This window comes from Seriola lalandi, unplaced genomic scaffold, assembly GCF_002814215.2.
Source record: "Seriola lalandi dorsalis isolate HSWRI2012SDOR001 ecotype SW California unplaced genomic scaffold, Sedor1 jcf7180002052130, whole genome shotgun sequence".
Taxonomy (NCBI): Eukaryota; Metazoa; Chordata; class Actinopteri; order Carangiformes; family Carangidae; genus Seriola; species Seriola lalandi.
This window is the reverse complement of record NW_019522683.1, coordinates 296999-318202: the sequence shown is the minus strand read 5'-3', so window position 1 is coordinate 318202 and position 21204 is coordinate 296999. Positions and strand designations below refer to the sequence as shown.

At 42.7% G+C, this 21204-nt stretch overlaps 1 protein-coding gene across 1 annotated transcript in view; it reads right to left on the bottom strand.

Moving 5' to 3' along the window:
* Positions 1-21204, bottom strand: part of myo9bl (myosin IXb-like) — a 55659-nt gene that overhangs the window by 4720 nt on the left and 29735 nt on the right. The window contains exons 5-37 of the mRNA XM_087172263.1: positions 18932-19026; positions 16157-16219; positions 14814-14913; positions 14320-14420; positions 13799-13928; positions 13628-13717; positions 13159-13275; positions 12868-13002; positions 12534-12655; positions 12240-12381; positions 11876-12071; positions 11390-11465; positions 10722-10814; positions 9119-9232; positions 8227-8266; positions 7941-8063; positions 7739-7819; positions 7331-7441; positions 6924-7049; positions 6663-6812; positions 6366-6526; positions 5022-6197; positions 4356-4431; positions 4114-4232; positions 3150-3268; positions 2382-2575; positions 2185-2292; positions 1903-2073; positions 1767-1808; positions 1565-1676; positions 988-1061; positions 279-471; positions 10-138 (exon numbers count right to left, since the gene is read on the bottom strand). Of these exons, the coding sequence (XP_087028389.1) occupies positions 10-138; positions 279-471; positions 988-1061; positions 1565-1676; positions 1767-1808; positions 1903-2073; positions 2185-2292; positions 2382-2575; positions 3150-3268; positions 4114-4232; positions 4356-4431; positions 5022-6197; positions 6366-6526; positions 6663-6812; positions 6924-7049; positions 7331-7441; positions 7739-7819; positions 7941-8063; positions 8227-8266; positions 9119-9232; positions 10722-10814; positions 11390-11465; positions 11876-12071; positions 12240-12381; positions 12534-12655; positions 12868-13002; positions 13159-13275; positions 13628-13717; positions 13799-13928; positions 14320-14420; positions 14814-14913; positions 16157-16219; positions 18932-19026 (4879 nt within the window). The remainder of the gene's footprint in view (positions 1-9; positions 139-278; positions 472-987; positions 1062-1564; positions 1677-1766; positions 1809-1902; positions 2074-2184; positions 2293-2381; positions 2576-3149; positions 3269-4113; positions 4233-4355; positions 4432-5021; positions 6198-6365; positions 6527-6662; positions 6813-6923; positions 7050-7330; positions 7442-7738; positions 7820-7940; positions 8064-8226; positions 8267-9118; positions 9233-10721; positions 10815-11389; positions 11466-11875; positions 12072-12239; positions 12382-12533; positions 12656-12867; positions 13003-13158; positions 13276-13627; positions 13718-13798; positions 13929-14319; positions 14421-14813; positions 14914-16156; positions 16220-18931; positions 19027-21204) is intronic.

The window sequence follows — 21204 nt, the reverse complement described above, 5'->3', positions numbered from 1 at the left end:
CCTCCTTACCCACTGCATGTAGGAAGTCACTGTAATGAGTGAAGGTCATGAGTGGGTCTGGTAGCTCCCTCAACCACTGTTTGACCAGGCCTGTCACTGTGTGGATGGGGTAGTCTTCGAGGCAGACCTGGTGGGGGTCTAAGCACATCAACAATGACACATCACTAGAAAAATCAAGTTTTTACCTGCATGTTATGCTAGTTAAATAAAAACGGAGATAACGTAGTCGGCCAGTTAATCATTAATTAACTGTAAACATCATATAGAAGCAGTCTAACCAGTCTCCAGTCGCTGGTGCAGCTCTTTCATTCTGTTGGCAGAGCCAGACTTGCGGTAGATGCCCTCGGTGTAGAGGCCATGCATCTCCACGTGCTCCAGCATCATCTCCAGCACCATGGGTACTGGGTTCTTATCGCTGACCAGGCGACACACACGCACCCCAAAGTGCAGCCCGCCGGACTCTTCTTCACTCTGTGAATTCAGACAGGCAGCAGCAGTCAGTAAGAAGTCTACTTATCTAGTCAACTCACTGACATCTATCTACGACGTCCTTGCAAAACACACATTGTTGAAATATTATTCTTAATAACGAAGATAAAGGAAGCTTTCACTGAAGTATTGTTCAGCAGGTTGTATCATTCTATGTTAGGATTCATATTATGTTGAGTCTTTCTTGATAAAATTCCTTTCGCTAGAGCTTCATAGCAAGTCAAGCATATTACTTCATGACAGAGTATTAATGCAGTAAAATATAGAGAGCCAAGGTCCTGCCCCCATCTGAGTTACCTTCTGCTACTCTGGGTTTTTTTTGCTGATTATGGAAAGTTTAAACATGATATTTGTTTAAATTTTGTGTTTAAATTTTACTATTGTACTATTGTACTGCAATAGGTAGTTATTTATCTAACAATACAAACAGAAAAGTTCCATGGTTCAGACTTTATGAGAAATAGGGCAGTCTTGTTTTTTACAGAAATAAAAACCTACCTTTTTGGCGCAGAAGGTGGAGCAGTCAGTCATTATTTTGCAGATGCACTTCTTGTGGCACACCATCTTACAATCTGTAAGACAAGATTTTAAAAAATGTAGAAGTCGTTAAGCTATGGTGCCCATGTTGTTGCCTAATTGCACCCAGTTGGTGCATTGCTATCCTGAGGCAGTGGAAAGAGAGTGCGATACTTACCATTAAAAACCTGTTCTGAAGTCAATGGCGCAGTATTTCATTATTCTGCCTCTAATTCAATGTGAAACACTGCACCATTTTAGTAGCAATCCGCCAAGGTGCAAGCACGCCTGACTTTGAGAGGGAATGGGAGATGGCACTCTGATTGTTTTATTGCATGTTATGTCCAAAACACTCACGATTAATTAAGAGACTAAGTACAACCCATGTGCCTGGCACAGCAACCTTTTTTTCTGTTGTTAAAATAGCAAAAGTGATATGGACACACCCTAAATGCACTTGCACCATGCGCTTTAGACTGTTGAAGTAGAGCACATAGTCTGAAGGATTTGAACACAAATGAGAAACAAGAAGAAGGGTTTTGTTGGGGTGTTAACTCACAGCTGCACATGTAGGCCTTCTCCATGCCCCAGATGTAAGAACTGCACTGGTCACATGACTGCATAATGTTGACTTGATAGTTGACGAAAACATGATCCAGGGGGCTCTCCATCTAATGAGAGACAGTCAATCAATAAGAAGTCCTAATGTATATTGAATTAAAATGATTTAAGAATAATAATAATAAACTCTGCACACTTACACTTTTATCTTTTTTCCTCCTCTTCTTCCGAGCTTTAGCAGGCTGAAAAAACAAACACAGGTGTGAATACATTACTCTCTCATATTTGGTCTAATTAAAACTGACTAATAACAGATCTCAGATCTCAGTGTTTCACCTTTGCAGGTTCAGCTTCCTCCTTTTTCATCTCTCCTCTGATGAAGCCGTCCAGCACCGACTGGAACAAGTTGACCACAAGTTGGACTTCTCCTTTCTGCTTGTCACCCGCCAGGTGGATCACTTTGTTCTGGTAGCCTGTCATCAGACCTTTGTAGCCTATGGTGGGTTTCTGGTAAAGTTTATGGGATAGGAGAAAAAATGAGGACGAGGAAAGGATGGTGATGTAGAACTTTGATCAGTATGTATTATGTATGCGTTATGTTCCTGTAGATAGACTTACTGTGAGGGAATACATGGCTTTGATATTCTCTCTGAACTGCATAGTAGCTGTTACAAAGATGGCCTCTGTGGCTGACAGCGACTTCCCCCTGGAGCGGAAATCATTGACCTGCAGAGAAACACAAAAAAACAGGATTTTTGTGGGTAAATTAAAATCATTTTGTACAAAAGGTAAACTGCCTGTCCTCTTTAATTTACCTGGTTGCCCAGAAACTCATCGAGGTGCCGCAGCTCATTGGCGTTGGTGATTTCCCGGTCCAGTGAGGCGTTCCACTGCTCTGAGACCCGTGTGGCACGACTGATCTTTATGGAGGGGTTGCGGCCAAAACCTTTACCAGCTCGGTCACCATGTGGCTGGGAAAGAGGTCGAGATGGATGTCCAGATGTTGGGGCTGAAAAGTAGAATATTTATATAGTAAAAATTGACTAAATGAGGAAAAAATAGATGAAAGTATGATTTACGGACTACTTCTCTACCTCCTTTCTCAAACTGAACTTCTAATGGAGAATGTGCACTATGCATGAGTACCATAGATGAAACAAAACCCAAAGTAAAGTTATTTTGTTATCACTAAGCATGATCCTGCACGGGTCAGTATTTTCTCAGAAAGCAAACAGCGGGATTAGTTAAGGCCCGGGAATAAAAAATGATAATACACCTGTGTTTTCTTTCCATGTCTCGCTTCAAGAGGTGTGATAGCAGGGAACTGCAGCAGTCTAGCAGTTCTAGTGCAGTCAGTGCTGATCAAGTCATGGTAAAGCTTACAGTAGAATTAATCTCCTTTCTATGAGCTTTGGGAACATGGAACCCAAAAAACCCAACCAAATGAAAAGGAATACATTTCATCTCCCTGCTCCAGAAAATCCTATAATTTTTCTTAGAACTTGACAAGGACAGACTGAACCTGTCTGCAACCCATTTGTATTATTATTATTATTATTATTATTATTATTATTATTATTTACCTTCCCCTCCTGTTGGCTTTTCATTGAGGATCTGAGCCAATGTCAGCTCCCCGTTGTCTGGAGTCTGGGCCTCTTTGTGGGGTCGTTTTTTCAAAATCTTGCTGAAGAAACCACCTGACCTGCAGGGCACAGAAACACAGAAACACAAGAAGCTCTAAAGAATATTCAAAAACCTTGTTAAGCAAAACTGCTGTGTAACTCTAAGAGGACTGATGTTTATGCTGGATACAGGAAGGATTCACTGTGGTCATTTATTTCTAACGGCAGAGCACAGTTTATTTTGTGTTACTGACTGCTTTGTGTTCTTAATCATATGCCTGTATGTGACTCCTTGGATTGTTTCCTGGCAACAGACAAAACAGATAATCTAAGCAATTAAGTAAGATGCCCAGTATTTAAAAATACCATCACAACTGAATTATCTTGCAAGAGTCTGCATTTAAAGTTCACCATACTCAAGCTCTGCTCAAGCAATGTCACCATAGCAACAATACAAATTGAAAACAAAACAATCCGCCCTATGTCTCTCTTCGATTTAACTTTGGCCCAGTGACTGAGCCTTAAGCGTACATTTCTGGCAAATGAATCCATTCAGAGTAAATTCAGTTAGCAGGAATTTCCGGCAGTGAATGTGCAAAGCCACACAAGGAGCCCAGGACAGATTTTGGTTTTCCCATGAATCTGATTCAAGCAGACATTGATATTGCTTAAGAGGAGAGTGCGAATGATTCAGCGTTTTCCTAATACTCTCTCTTATTACAGAATCTTTTTTTTTTTACTGATACTACGGACACAGTCGCCAACTGGACAGATTATGCTGTGCTTCATCCATCCCAGTCCATCTCCTTTTCAAAGAAATGTATGGCCCAAAACGCTTTCTGTCACATTTAATACCAACCCTGCTCTTCCAATCACAAGCCTACGTCTAAAGTGTAAGCCAGTCCAGTGCATTGCAGTGCAGTACCTGTCTGGTGTGGATGAGATGGAGTGGGCTGAATCTTGATAACCAGAACCATCTGGATGTTTCCTTCTGATGGAGCTCCCCTTTGAGCCATCACCATGGCCTTCTAGGGGGGAAATTATCTGCAGGACAGAAAACATAACAGTTAAAGCTGATTTTTTTTCAATTTTAAATGTCAAAAATGTATATCTTTACTTTTAAAACAACACATTTTGGAATTAAAATAGATGGAACATATAAAATACCTCTCTGACTGATACAATGCCAGCTCCTTCAGAACCTGGAGACATACTGTCAATTGATGACGAGGCTGTTTCACTCCTGCAGATGGACGGACAGAAATACAGATGAGACACAAATCAATTTATGAAAAGGTTCCGACAACTGAAGGGGCGTCTTACACAAGCAAACAAAATGTTGGAAATGTTTGTTAGAAGATCTACTGTGACTTTTAAAGGAGTAAAAAATGTTCAAAGTCAACATTTATTAGAGACAAAAAGTTCATTCAGTTTATAGGATAAGGCTGGTGATAGAGCAAACAGTGTGTCCATCTTTCTGACTTCTCCAAATAATCAAATACACAAACTGTACTTTTTCAAAAGAGTTACATCGTTTCCTAACACAGCTGGGCACTGTCATTTATTTACAGGTGTAAACAGTGTCTTTGTTGGGAGCCATTTCCAGCTGCAGATTTGGTGCACTAGCAAGCATTTAAGGCAGCAGGACACTGTGTATGTATTCCTAATGCTTTCTGAACAACAATGGAGGTAGAGAAGTGTTATCAAGCTTTGGCTAAACATACAGTTGTTAAGAGAATCAATTCATTGATGGTTTTAAATTTGTTCAAAGAATGAAAAATATAGAATATAACCAGACTAGATGTGAGAATATGACCATAACAGAAGACGTACAGTTGTTTTTTCCTCCTTTCCTCACGATTGTGAGGTGGAGGAGAGCTGATGCTCTCGGAGTATTCTCCATCACTCCTCCTCCCCTTCCACTTCTCTGGCTTCTCCTTGATCGCCCCAGGGCGGCGATGCAGTGTTACCGCCGCTGCCCCACCCTCCCCTACGCCGTTTCTCTCAGGCCCAGGGTCAGCGGGCTGCAGGGACAGTGTAGACGGACGAACAGGACCAGAAGCTGAAGGAGAAGTTTTTGCCTCTTTCTTCCCTCCCTTTTCTTCCTTCATTTTCCAGGCTACAAAGGTGTACTGGTCCAGCTCCTTGCTGTCTGATCTCTCTTTCAGCTTAGAGGTCTCCTGGCTTTTGCTCTTCGGCGGAGATGTTTGGTCCTTGTCGACTGCTGAGGAGAAGGAGGAGGAGGCTGCTCGATCGGTCTCTCTCTGGTTGTGCTCCAGCCCTCTTCGTCTCCTCTGCTCTCTCTTCTCCTGGCTCCTGGATGACTGGCCCCTGTTGGCAGCCGGAGGTCGTACTCTTTTTTGGTCAGCATTGGAAGGTGTGGAGGTAGTGCAGGGAGCCTGGTCATCTGACGCCTGACCTGGAGATGTGGGTTCCAGTGCGTTGGAGGTGACGCCATCAGAGGGCAGACCAGGTTTTGAATCTGACTGTCCTAGTGTTTGGATCTCTGAATTTTCCTCCTCCTCCTCCTCTTCCTCCTCCTCCTCCTCCTCATCCAGCTGGGGTCCAGCCTCAGCCAGAGTACCGTTGGTCTCCAAATTTAATTCCTCATCCTCCTCCAGCTCTTCATCCTTGTCCTGTTCATCCTCCTCTGTATGTGAGCTTGTTTTTACCTCTCCTTCTTCCTCTCCTCTCTCCTCCCGAGTCTCCTGGACAGCATCATCCAGCGTCTCCTCTGTGACCAGCTCTATATCTGGATCTTCTCTTGTTTGAGGCTCTCTCGCCTGTCTTTTCTCCTCTTCTTCTCTCTTTTTCTGTGCTTCCTTAGCTGCCTCCTCTTCTTCTGCTCTCTTCTTTGCTTCCTCCTCTTTTTTTCTGCTTGCTTCTTCTTCCATCCTCCTCCTTGCTTCCTCCTCTTCCTCTGCTTTTCGCCTCACCTCTTCCTCCTCTTCCCTCCTCCTTCTTTCCTGTTCTTCTTCCCTCTGTTTAACCTCACGCATGGACTGACACCTGTAAAAATACAAAACATAAATATAACAGCCGACCATGTCTTTTACAAATGTTATTAGAGCATTGCATGTCCATCAAAGGTCCAGCAAACTTGTTCTAGACCATACTTTTAGTATTATGTTATTGTACAAAAGTTATTATGGAGACACAGGCAGTCTGTGTTGTTACCTCCTGCGTGCTGAGTGGCCTCTGACCAGGGCTTGTATTTTGGTAGCGCCCTGTCTTTGGCGGTGGAACTCCAATCTCTGTCTGTGCCCTCTCCACACAGCCTGGATCAAAGTGGCTGCACGTCGCATTTGCTCCTCTTTGCAGTACCTACGCCATAAACGCTAAGAGAGAGGAGAGAGAATATCACAGCTGTACTTAAATTCTCTGTTTATCATTAAAAATGAACAAAACTATCAAAATAAAATGAATTATACTGACATGACACCCCCCAAAAAAATGTAATGTTGCATCATCTACCTGGATCAAGCTGGCTGCCTGTCTCATGTCCAGAAACTCTTTCCTCTGCAGACGAGCTCTGAACCACCGCTGAAGGAAGATGATCTTACGCATGACATCCTTGTGCAGCGTGTCCTGCAGCTGCTGTCGCTCCAGCTCCTTCAAGAACACCTGAACACAGAGAAACGCAGAATTTAGTGTAATCACATTCAAAATTGAGTAGAAACAGATGCAGACAAGAATCTGGGTTTGTAAGATGAAGTGAAAGTATGAACAGTGTACCTTGGTTTTGCCTATCTGAAATGTCGTGGGGTCCAGGCCCATCTTCTTCCCAAGCAGCACTGCGATGTCCTCTTTACAGGCAGTGGCGTTCTTTGGCAGCAAAACTCCAAACTGCTCGATAAACTCCTGCAGGGGAAAGAAAATGAATGGACTGTTCAAGAGAGGAGTGTTAAACAGTATGTATTTTACAAACACTGAAACAATTCCAACATCTCTGTAAACTGTAAACCAAGGCAGCAGCTCTAAGTGACTTAACATCAACGTCGTGTGTTTGTAATATTGTTGCAGGCCACTGTATCAACTTCTATTCACCATCAAAATACTGTATCTTCATTGCCCGGTGTGACATTTTAAATGGTGTGATTATCACATGGATTTTCCAAAAAAGGGGAGTAACTTTGCAGTACCTGGAATGTGTACTTGGCTCCGTAGCCTGACCTCCTGATACGAACAGTTTCCAGCATTCCTGTGTATCGCAGCTGCTGAACCACCAAGGCCTCGTCCAGGTGCATCTCCTTCTGCTCATATGTAAGCATATTTGGTTATACTCTTATCATTAAGATACCCAAATCTTTAACATTGAGAATTCTACATTACTGAATTCTGTGATAGTTTTCATACTTCAAATTTTATATTGAATTTAAAATCATGTGAAATAAAACCCTTGCTTCATTTTGGAACAGATCAAATATCTGTTTAAGAGAGGTATATGAAATTACACTGCATCAATGTACAATTCCTCTTGTAAAGCTGGAAGAAAACTTCAGGATTTAAAGAGAAGATACTAAGGAACAAACAACAAGAGAAAGTCTTACCTTCTCGGCATTGGAGCGGATACAGCGAATGAAGAAAGGCTCTGCTTTGTTCAGAGTCTCCAAGAGCTTGGTCAGAGAAGTCTGAAGGAAACAAAGAGCGGGGTTTGCTGAATGGTCAGGACTGCTGTTATACGGTGTGTTTTTATGTAAAATGCCCAGTGTCTGTGTATAATGAGCACAATGCTGGGTTGTGTGATTTTACCTGGAACTGGGCACTGATGCTGGGGGGCTTCTTCTTCTTGTGCAGGTGGAGCAGAGACTTGGTGGTGCGATCGTGTAGCGTCAGACCCACAATGAACTTCAGAGACCGAGAGTCCAGCAAACTCTGCACAGCAGTAATACAGCAAATTAATCTTCTACTTGCAGTCATATATTACGATTCTAACAAAATGATTGCAAACTAATAAAATCAACTGGGTTGTTTTATCTGACTTTTCTTTTTTATCTGTAACTAATCTGGGCATCTTTGGTCTTTAACTCGGGTTTACCTTGGGGATGAGCTGCTTCTGTTTGGTGCTCTTGTTTTTCCTGTGGCGAAAAGAAGACATGGGGTGAGTTAGAAGGAGTGAAGTGTTAAAAGCTGAGGCAGGAAGATGGAATGGAGCAGTGGATGGAGAGAAGCCGGGTTAGTACGGACGGGTGACTTCTTCATGCGCTGTCAGTCAGTGATGAATCAAAGGTTGCACCTGGAAGACTGAATGAATTACAGGCAGAGAGGCAAGGCATGACTGAGTGACAAGGAGAGAGTGATGGAGAAGAGGAGGAGGGAGTTTGCTGCAGGAGATGGCAAGTAAAATCTAATCTGAGCGGAGACTCAACATACAGACAGACATGCTCTCTTGCTTTCATCAACACATCAAAAGGGCCCAAAAACGTATGCTCATGTTCACTATGTTGCTGTGTGTCAGACTGCAGAACTTGTGCTAAATTGTAACATGCTGCGAGGCCGCTGGGACATATTTTCACAAGACGCTCCAAAAGACCTCACATGCCAGTACAGGCTTCTGACGATGTTCATGCAGCAGTTAACGAAGTAAGTATTTAAGGCGTTTCGGCTGTAGCTCTCAAGAAAACTAGATACTATTTACAAAGGGAGCCACTCATGTAACGTCTGCTGATGAAGCAGGAGTGTGTTTATTGTCAAGATCACAAGATGTTAATGATCCATTTAGAGAAGTGGCTATAAATGTGACGACTATTAACTACCCATGGCATGTTGTGTTAAACTGGTTTAAGATAACCTTAACATAAAATGATTCTAGGATAGTCGACATCGTTTTTTGTGAAAATATATAATTTAATAGGAGCATGTTCTGCCTGAGCCCACAACACTGGATTGATCTGGAGAAGAGCTGAGGCCAGGTCTGTCTGCAGACTCACTGGAGGATGTGTCGGGGGAAGCGGAGGCGACCCCAGGACTGCAGCAGCTTGCGAGGGTCCTCACCATCCAGCTGCAAGTTCTTAATGGAGCTGATGATCTCTGCATGCATGTCTCTGATCACACCACAAACAAACACCCAGTATAGAGAGGGAGGGAGTGGGGGAGGAGGGAGGGGAAAATTAGGAGAACGATTGGAAAAATCCACAAAAGGAGGAAGGAAAGGGAGGAAAAAAACAAAAACAAACCCGTAAAGCGGGGAGTGACAGAACACCACTGTTAGGACACCTTAGAGGAAAACACACCACCACAGTTACCCAAGACAAGAATGCACATCTGCAGGATAGTTGGGGGTCTGATATCAAGAGAAACTTCAGCTTTCACCCTCTACTCATCCGTAAAGACTAACCCACTTAATGTATTCTCCCGCTGTTCATGTTTATGTACGTGGAAACCACAAGACACACTAGACCACCCAACCATGCTGCCATATCCTTTTTTTAAAAAACAGAAAAAAGACACACACACACACACACACACACACACACACACACACACACAAAGAGACACTGGGGCATGTGGGGGTTGTATTCACACCCATATCCCTGCCACTGTGGTAGTTAACATGCAGAGCTGAGTTGACGTTCAGTGTGGTTGACCATCTGTGTCCATGCTGAGGCTGTTACTGGTTGTGTGACTGTAAGTTGTTACAGGTGAGGTTTTGGGATTCATGGTCCTTACATTGTGGCTGGTGTTACACTGGACACCGAGTCCGATGAGGTTAATATGGAGACTTTTCCATCTCTCAGAGCTTGTCCATGCAATGCTTTTCTATACTTACCATGAATAACCATGAAAACAGAGGAGGCAAGGCAGTGAAGGAATGGGCAACATATCCGGTAAATGAGTCACAGTGAATCTGACCTCTACACTTCAGTTATTGCATATCTGAAAGGGACTGGATCATTCAATAATGTGCTTAAAGGGTCAACAATCAGGTTAGGTTTTCGTTTTTTTAAAAAAACACAACCCAGTAATTTCAGATCTGAAAGCAGAAAGCAGAAAGTCAAGGTTCAGGGGGCCCAACAATCTAAAAATATTCTCCATGTTTTTGTTCCCCTCTGAGAAAGCTCTACCAATTCTCTTTGTCTATTTGACTAGAGGTCCTTATACGTGTATGAATACATGTGTGCTTCCAGCCATCCACAGTTGATGTAAGTAATCCAGGCGGCTAATCAGAGAAGGCCAGCACAAACACCTTCCTGTGCTCTATACCAAGAATAATAAATGTGAGAAAGGAAAGAGATTATCAGGGCTACGGAAAAGATGAGGAATACAGTGAAGGAGGAGAGTGAATGCAAAGTAAAGGGCAGCTTTGCTGTACTGTGTTTTACTGTACTGTGTTATACTGGTGTACTGAACTTCCTCTTAAGAAACAGAATCAGTTATATTAAATGGCTAAATAAAGATTCAGATTTTTTATCAAAGATGGGGCAAACTCGGAGAATGGAGAAAACCCGTATCTTTTACCAAAAACAAAGCACATTTCCTTCCTGCTTTGCCTCATGTCTTCATTCTTTTCTCCTGTCCACCAAATTCACTTACTTCTTACTCTCATAGCTAGCAAAGATGTCTTCAAAGGCCTCTAGAGGGCGCTCTTCTGAGTGATCAAAGTAGAAATCGAGCATAGAAGCTCGTCTGTGGAGGGGAGAGGAGAGAACCGCACACACTGGAGTCACCAAAGGGTGGAGAGGATATATACTGAGATGAGGTGAAGGAAGGTTCGTCTGTCAGGTGTGATGCCAAAAGATGTGTTTTTGTGGCTTCAGTTCAAATGAGATATAATAATTCAGCTGAACAGTTTACAGTAGGTGTCTGACATTGACCTTCCTCATCTCATCCAGTACCACAAGATAAATGAGGAGGTCCACAGTTCACCAACCATTTTAAGCATTTCCTTCACCATTAACAAGGCCATCAAACTGGAAACATGTCGCTGTGCAGTTTATGAGTGGAAGCAAAGAGGCAGCCACATGAAGGGCTGGATATTTAGTTGATCCTATTTAAAATAATCAGTCTGTGTTTTGTGAGAGTGAAGATCAACAGAGTTATTAAACACAAATCCAACAGGAACAACAGTCTGCTCCACGTCCACAGGTGCTATGGCAGAGAAGGTTCTTCCAGAGGAAGGAGACCTAACATTTAGAAAACCAGCCAAACACAACAAAGATCAAGTGAGACAAGTTTCATATTCAGTTATGTACATTACTTACTTGTACATCCTTTCTATTGGGGCATTGGACCGTTGAAGCTCTCCTAAAGGAGTTCTGGATATTGGACGGACAACACCTAAAACATGAACACACGATACACATTATTAACAAGTGAAACAGTGTATTAATAATAAGCAGGATTTTCTGGCAGCATGAATATTGATCAGAATCACATGACTGCTTCAGTTTTTGTTGTTTTTTGTCTTAATTTAATCTTGTTAATCCACATAAAGAGGTTCCTACGTCAATGGGCTACGTCTGTAAGCACAAAAATAGTCTGGAGGATTGAGAGTTGTAGAGAAAATGTCAAAATCTCCTCAAGCCTCACGTTTCTGTGCTGACCTGACAGGCTAATTACAGATAAACTGCAGTAGTCAAAAGCTGTAGTATACGATGCACTAGTGGTCTGAAGATGCAGCTATGATTTGATAGTTTTAGGATTATATTATCCAGGATGGGCTGTCGGCCGTAGGACTGATAATGTACCTGAAGTTTTGGCCGCCCAGGAACGGCCAGCCTCATTGAAAGCAGCAATTCCTCTGATGGTGGCACGCAGGATGCCCCACCGAAACATGGCCACCGGGTCCATGCCGATGAGCTGCCGCACAAATGCACGGTCACTGCTCCGCAACAATGCCACGATGTCAGGACGCATGTGGTCCGTGTTCTTCTCCCGGAAATCCTGGTGAGGTCAAACATATGATAACATTACAAAAGCCACCATCAACACACAAACAAATAGTCTACATTAAATTTGAGTGTCATTTAAAACCCCCAAACTTTTGTTTTGTCATTTGTTTGCATTTAATGGAATCTGCTCTTGTCAAGTTACCTGTGGCTACTTGCTTACCTTGATTTGATATTTGACTTTTCCAGCAAAGTGGCGAATGACGAAGGCAGGCTCCATGACTGGAGTGGGGACAAAGTATTTGTTGCCCTGGTGCTGCTGCTTGAATTTGGCTAACAATGTCTCATCTGTGGCATGGGGAAAGCTGTTGCAAAGGTGCAGAGAGAAGGAGAGAGGAAAGAAGGAAAAGAAATACAGTAAATAGGCCGCTGCAACTGAATCAAAACCAACTTAATTCCAACCCGTATCCATAAGGTGTGAATGAAACGGAGTGAATCATCTGTATCTGTGTCTTACTTGCTCTCCTCATCCAGCAGGTAAAGCAGGCCAGTGGGTTTCTTGCTGATGAGGTGGATACAGCCCACGTTGTCTGTGTAGTCGATGTTGTGCCAGGTGATTCCCTCTGCTTGGTACTCCTCCTGCACGGGGCAGAACAGATCATTTTAGTGAGCCAGCTCATTGGTGAAGTCATGCTAGGAAGTTTGACAATTTCACTGATGTTCTTTTACAATTAATTAATTGACTAATCCAAAAAAGATTCAAAAATCACAGGGAAGCAAATCCTCCGGTGGTGTCTCGTTCAGAAATTCTCATTGGTTTTAGGACGAGGGAAAAAAACTAAACTGCTCACCTGTTCCAGATTGAAGATGTGATGGTTGAAGTAATATTGCAGCTGCTCGTTTGCATAGTTGATGCAGAACTGCTCAAAGCTGTTTGTCTCAAAGTCCTCAAAGCCGAAAATGTCCAGGACACCGATGGACAAGCACTGGAAAACAGAAACATGAACACCAGTTAGGAGCAGGAAGGGAACGCATGACAATCATCAACCTGAAGGAAATAATATTTGTAGCATTTTATAATGTTCAGATAGAGCAGTTTTGCATGTATTTTGCGTGGCTGCGTGACAGCGCCTGTGTCTCACCGGGACAGATTCCTCCATGTCTTTCTTGTTCAGCAGCGCGTGATTGATGCGTAGGACGATCCAGTCAAACAAGGCGCTGTACAGAGATTTGGCCATGGAGTCTCTGGCTGTGATAGCCTGATGAGAAAGAGGAGATGATGCATATTGTGATGAAAACTTCAATGAACATAACCGAAAACAAGCACAGGTACAGATTAAAAGTGTGCGTTGGAATGAGATAATATTACAACACACAAAAAAATGCAGACAGATGGAGGCAAGTGTATACAAGTGATGACTTAAAAATAGAGCGGTTACTAAAATGCTTAACATTAGACACTGACTGGAAGAAGAGATCTACAGCATGTGTGTTATCAATGAAGAGGAAGATGCTGAAAGGCATAAGGAAGAAGCAGACATACAAGGCCACAATTATATTGCCATTATAGTAATGACAAGTTGTGGTGATGTCTTCATGGCTGGTGCCTACCTCTGAGTGACTGTAAGGGAGGATCAGCTTGTCATTGACTGTCACCGTTTTCCTCTTTGTCAGCGCCTCGACCAGCAACTCCTCTTTAACCTGAGAGGAACACCCACAGTCACAGGCAATTCAAAGACACAGTGAAGTATTGAGTCACAAGGTCACGCACAAATATGTTACCTTTAGCAGGTCAGAGAGTGTGGCCAGGACCTCTGGTGGTCCCACATCCAACCCTTCGTCTCGGCCTGTTGACTTCCTCCTGTAGGTCACGTTGCCCAGATACAGGATGGCCGAGAGGACAGAAAAGATCCTGCAACACAGTCATAAAAATTTCATAAAGTGACAACAATACAGTCATATGACACAAGCAGTAACTATTCTACACACTGCTGCTCTTCAGTCCTGTCATGTGTTAATACTCACACTGAATTGAAGCATTGTATCTGCACACTCTCTTTCGTTTACTGCTACATTAGCCTGTTAGATGCAGCTACTGTTGTATTGTTGGAGCTCTAGAAAGTCTCTTATATTTTTGGTATTTTGGCAATACTCAGACCAAAATAAGTGTTTCCAGGACTGAGTGGAAAAATGGTTTGGCATTAGGTTTCAGCACAATTCCATCACCACGTCTGGAAGAACATTAGGCCCTTTTCTACATTACACACACACACTACACTGTACATGATCACTGATTGGCTTACTGTTTCTTGGTGGCAGGAAGGAAGCCAACCATCTCCATCGCCTGTTGCAGCCTTTCAAAGTCATGACGCAGGTCTTCCTCATCTTCAATCTTAAAGTTTTGCTACAAGGAAATGCGCACAGTTAGTAGGCGTCTATGAAGATGAGAGAATGAAAGCAAAAGCACAAAATGGAAAAAAAACAAACAAAAAAAAAACAGGTGAAGAACAGAGGTGAATGAAAAGGAGGGTGGGGGTAGAGGGGAATATAAACAAGTGAGAGAACAAAGACAGCTTGATTAACATGCAGTTCACATGTGTGCAGTAAAAGAGGAGTGCCGACAGCAGCTTTATCAGAAGCTTGAGGGGGTTTATGAATACCATATCCACTCAGTTCATTACAACAGGCTAAAGTTCATTAACAGTCTCTAGTCTCTTGTTTTTTTTTAAGGTTTACATCAAATGGATGTAAACTGCTGGATGTCTGGGTGTGATGGCACAGCAGGGCATCACTGTACCTGCTTGAGGTAGAAGTAGTCTTCAGGTGGCAGCAACTTAAACTCCTTCCTCTCCTCCTCTGAGGCTCCCAACAACAGGTAGTAAAACACATGGTAGTTCCTGAAAAAACAAGACGCAGCATGTTAAGTCCAGCGGCGAACGCTTCAGTGGATTAATCAATTCATATGTGCACCCATCATTTCTTTGCTTTATAATCTGGTGAGCAGTTATCAGTGGATATGAGCTTCACGTTTATGGTCACAAATAAGGCGTCGTTTTGGTGATAAACCGAGAGTCAACACATTGTAAAAAGCTATTAGAAAGAAGACTGAGCTGGAGTGATGTTGATATCAGTTTTCCACTTGTGCTATCGATAAGCAGGTAGGTAGACAGGCGTCGGCACATGATAGTAATGAGTTTACACACTTATTACTAAGAAACAATGACATCATACAGTAGACTCACTCCCAGACTAGACAAGTAAGGTGCTCTGTCAACAGCAACTGTAGGCTAGGTTATTAACAGTGAACTGGTAGTCGCCTGAAGGTTTCGGAGGCGGGTTTGTCAATGGAAGGCGACTACACGTTCCAAAACTAGCTGGGAAGATCTGAACAGGAAACTAATGAATAATAATGTTCTCAAAACAACAATAGTATGTTTTTTATACAAAGCATCAACTGAGTCAGCTGAGCTGCTCAACAGTAGATTGTGGTTTAATAGACAAATTCTCATGAGTGCTTGTGTGTATCTGTATGTGTGTGAATCTAAACTGGAAAGATAAAACATGACTTGAAAAACCACAAACACCTCCTGGATAAGGCTACATTTAATAGAGAAACTATTTTGTTGTTTTGTTTTGTTGCAACAGATTAAACCAGTGGTAATCAAAATCTGTCAGTTTCTTCTATTGACTCATTCATCAGTAAATCTATATCACAGAGCAAATTAAAACACTGTGGAGGATTTTCTCACTTCCCTAACACCCTGACTGGCTGACTCAATTACCAAAGCACCCACGCAAAAAATTTGTTTGCATCTTAGTCATACAAGTTGCAACTGACTTGAGTCTAGTCGGCAGTGAATGTCACTGTGAGTAACAAAGGCATGGGTGATGTGACAGAAGAGGGAGTGACGACATGATGAATGATTTTTTTTCTTATAATATCTCAGTCTACAGTGTTTGAATATGTCAGCAATTGGGTGTGCAAGTGTTTAGATGAACATGTAAAGTCAAAGACTTGATGAAGTTGAACTTCATATCCAACCATCACAGGCCCCAAGGGGAAACTCCCCATGTTTGTACAGAGGGCCCCATGAAGGTCAGTGGGGGTGAGAGGTCGAGACCCTGCCTGTCCCTACTCACCTCTCGTTCTTTTCTCTGGAGACCAGACGAGACTTCTCCAGGAGGTACTTCTCCACCACAGCCCTATAAAAAAAAGGGCAGAGAGGAAGATAGGGAGGGGGAGTAAATAGGAAAAGGAAAAAGAGGAACAAGGAAAACAATGACCATGAATCACTTAACACTAAGGTCACTCAGCTCTGTCCGTGTGTGTGTGTGTGTGTGTGTGTGTGCGCGCGTGTATTTTCAGGTCATATGTGAAAGTGAGTTTTTAATAAAAAATGAGGGGAGGAGCAGGATGGCAAGTAAGGGCAGATGTTGAGAACAATCAAAGAGTGAACAAAGCTGCAGATACGGTTGGATGGATTGCATAGCACATCACACACGCCGCATAGCAACTCACACACACAACAAAAACAACCCTGGTATTAACTTATTTTATTCTCTTGTATAGTAAAGATGGACAGAGGAGACTGGAAGGCTACTGCAGGGAGAGAGGTATGCTTTCAGACCACTGCAGTCATGAGATATGCTGCTTTAAAAGCAGTGGTATTTACCCACTACACTAGGCCAGGGCCATAAACTTGTCTAGATCAGATTTTATAAGTCAGAGTTGTTTTTTCTATAGCCAGGCAAAAACAACACTGACGCCAGTTTTCATGATACACTATGAATAGAGCTGTGCTGTGAGAAACATCATGCTGCCCATCTGCTAACACTGATGCCTCAACTATAGACATATTATCTACTCTACTGGTACACTAGCTTCCCCTTCTGTTTTTTCTCAGAACACTCTGTATTGCAACCTCTACGCAAAAAAACCCCTGACTTTTTATGAATATTACGAAAAATTTCGGGATTTCCTTTAATTGTTCAAGATCACAGAAACACTCACGTGTACTATTTAACCTTATCTTACAAAGAGTAAGGATGATTTTTTTAACCAAGCAAGTTAAAGATATATATATTTAAAGATGTATTTGATGTTTTTGAAAGGAGGCAGCCTTGTGGCATCCTGAGTAATTGACAGTAATTAGGCTGAATACCTTAACACACTGATGCCTGTCCCCTAAATACCTCTTGAACCAGTTAGAGGCATCCTGTACAGGCGTCAATTGTACCAAAGGCTTTTGAAACATCTATGAATAGCCAGAGAATTATCAGCCATGTGAGAGGTTACTGTTTGATGCTGCATCTTTTTGAAAAATTTAGTTCCCCAAACTAGACATCTGAACCACCGTTTCCTGCAAACGCTTTTTTTTAAAATTTTGTTTTGTGAACTTGTTCTATTTTTACATCATATGATATATAAATATTATGTTTGCAAATGCTTTTCTCAGGGTGATCTGAGCAACAACACTGGATGATGGATGAATTTGAAAGGGGGCCACCAAAGGGAATAATATGTGAATGTGATAGTAAAAGTTAGGTTGGCGTCTTGTCTGTTCATATGAACTGATCTGAGAACAGAACATATCTACCGGATTGTTGCCAGGAGCTGACTGGCATACGGGCTACACAGTAAATCAGTCAGCATATTTCAAAGGGGTAAGTCTCATACATACAGTGCATGTTAGATCTCAGGCATCTGTCACTCACACACAACCTCTTTTTTACATGTCCACTAAAGTGGGTGTTGCTTTTCATGGTTCTGCTCCATCTTGCTCAGATCCCGGTGAGGAAGGATTAGTCGCACACAGAGTAAGCAACAGTGTGTGTGCTCGTGTGTGTGCGAGAGAGAGAGAGAGAGAGAGAGAGAGAGAGCATAAAAACATCCCGTCTGTCAGTTAGCGAGTCCGCTCGGAAAGCAGAGCAGAGCGGAACAGCAGCCTTCCCTTTGTTAATCTCCTCTATTGACTGTCTGAATGGCTGCCACTGGAGATGGAGAGATAGACAGGCAGCCTTTGTTAAGTTTACAGAGCAGGGCTGTGATGGCCCTCTGAATGCTTTACTGATGTGAAGCAGGAGGTTACACTAGCACGTAAGGTGATGGTAAATTATTTGAGATGTTCGTTTTTAGTATTTCCTTTTCTGAGTTCACTTTGTAGCATAGAAAAGCCCCAACCACCTAAAATCAACTCCCATGATTGGATTACAAACCGTTCTCAGGGTAGGAAATTCAATAGAGCATGATGAGACCTGGTGGCATTAGGAGATAATCAGTTTGGGGATGCGCACTTAATGTGGAGGTTAGCAGCTGTAACTACAGACATTTACATGTTTCAAATCAAATTTTATTTCTAGCATGGCACTTTTGCATATACACAAAAGTGCAAAAAAAATGTCATCCTGTTAGTCTATAGTCTGAATACTGTGGTGAATGTTCTCTGTAGCCCTTAGCCTTTGACTCAGACTCAGTTTTAGCATAAAGTGTTGTCTTTTTTTAAAGACACTGTATTGAACAGCTGTTCCCCTCTCCTGATGAGGAAATGAGGAAGTGACACAGCTGACCAAACTTTGATGCGGCCCCGAACCAGAGTCTGACTGCAGAGAAAAAAAGGAAGGACACGCTAGTGGTTGAAAGTTTCAGCCCGCACACACACTACACAGAGGGGGAAGCACATGACCAGTCATAAAAAGAGCTAAGAGGAAGATATTAGTCTGTAGAGAGGTACAAGATCATGATGACGAGCAACAGGAGGAGGATACAGAACACAAAAATGATCATTTAAATGTCCCTGTATGTCGAGCAGATTAAGGCAACGGTGGCTTCGACTTGACATTGTATGAGGCCTTGTTGAGAGAGGTTGGTTGCAAAGACACACATACACAAACATACAACTGGTGTTAATTACTCACCCTCTGACCACTCCACTCTCCAAATAATTAACCTGGATGAACTTCCCAAAACGGCTGGAGTTGTTGTTGTGGGCCGTCTTGGCGTTGCCAAAGGCCTGGCAAAGACAACAGACACAAGTTAGATTTAAAGGGGTAAAGTCATAATAACATACAGTGCATTTCTAAATCAACCAACAACCTCTCCAGATTAATGCAATAATCACCACAGCTTTGTTTCCTCTCAATGTATCTTGATCTATTTGTTTATTTATCTAAATCAGTCAGTCAGGTAATTGATTAAGATGCAAAAGCCGATGTAAGACTGAGACAAAACACAGAGAAGAAGACAGATGCAGAGCTGTTTACATTTTCAGAGCATCGTATCAGGCTTGTTTTTAAGCTTTGTTCACTGTTGATGTTTCAATACCAAACTGTGAACAGTGCTGAGTTTCAAACCTTATATGGAAGAAATTTGAGTGCAAAATTGGAGTGCACCTTCAAGTCAGCATGTTTATTGAAGTCAACAACAACTAATCACCATGGCAACAAAGAAACTGGATAGTCCAGGGGTTCAATCTTGTTTTTAAACAGCAGCTGAGACCACGGAAGGGGGTGGGACTGTGTGTGTGTGTGTGTGTGTGTGTGTGTGTGTGTGTATGTGCATGCTTGTGTGTTTGTGTATGTTGGGGGTCTTGGGAGGGGGCGAGCATCTGCAACTCGTTGTCCCCTCTTGCCCTCCTCTCACTCTCTTCCCATTCATCTCTTTCTTTTCTTTCCCCCTCACTCTGTTGTGTGCGTGTACGAGTGAGTAAAAGAGAGAAAGCGCATAGGTCAGTGATGATAAATGAGGTTGGGGCAGCCGTTCTGTATAGCAGTGTCAGACCAGAAACAGAAACAGAGAGGATCAGGGTTTCTCTGCAGGCCCCAGGCTAATGCTAACCCAGGCAGGGGCACACAGAGGCGAACCACCAGGCCTCGATGAGGGGCCCTGTTTATTACACTGATACGGTAACAGAATAGCTCTCTTTTTTTCTTCATGATGCACATGCTCACATGGTTACAGATAGACAGATACACACACACAGACATTCAACAAAAGGCCACCGCAGGGGAAGTTGACTCAGTGCATGTTAAATAGGAGCTACATTGTGTCTCCCAGAGCAGTTGCAGGGTGAATTTGATACAGTGGTGTTGAGGATGATTAGTGGTGGTTAGGGTACAAACAGATACACACACATACACACACCTACAGGGTCTGACTGAGATTCCTTAGGATGAACTGTTTACTGACTTTAATGTCCTCTGCTCCAAAAGACCCTTGGATCAGTTCTTTAGCTCTTTTCTTGTATTTTTTAAGTGCACTAAAATCTTGAAACCCAAATGTGATATTAAAATAGTTTTGAGACTTGGGGGAAGTATGAGGCAAGAGTTGTTGCTTGATGAAAGAGATACTCAGTTTTTTTCTTATCGGTACAGAATTATCCATCTTCAGTTAACCTGGACTTGCTCAGACAAGGCTCCTACCCACACACTCTTTTTTCTGCTTGTGTGTGTATACCACATACTATTTGAAGTGCATGATCAGTTACATGTTTAGCATGTCAACATATAATGTGTAAAATTGAGCAATTGTTTCAAATGTTGCTTGTGTTTAAAGAGTACAAAGCCATCACTTATGTTGTAGATTTGAAGGTCAGTTGAGTGTGTTTTTAGCGCTGATACTCCAAAGTGTCACTGCTCAATGCTGCCCGCTGTGCCCAGTACTGCTCTGATCACCCCCACTCGACAAACATTGCAGCCAAGCACAAAACCCTGGGAAATCTCTGCAAAGCCCAGGCTGCTGCACCATGGAGGGGAATGCTAAACATGTCACAGCATCATTCGTATTCAAACATGCCCATTACCAAGTGATCTAATTGGCTGGAGAGCTCAGCAGGTATGAGGAAGCGGAGCGACAGCTTGCCAAACTGTGTCAATGGAAAAATGTGATCTAATCTGCATTCTTACGAAATACAGGATATCTTAAGCAGTTTATGGAAGAAAAAGAAGGAAGGGAGAGTGAGAAGGAGAGAGAGAAAGAGAGATGGAGAGAGAGAAAGTAAGGGCAAGAAACAGATAGCAGGGCAGTTCAGCAACCAGCAGTGTGTACATGTGCGCATTGACTATCTGATGATGTCCGATGCTGTCTTAACAGATTCCTTTTTCCTCTGGTAGCCCATTCCCCTGTACATTTCCACTTCAGAGCCAGACCTACCAGAATGAAGTCTCACATCCCCATATAGCCACCCCCCCCC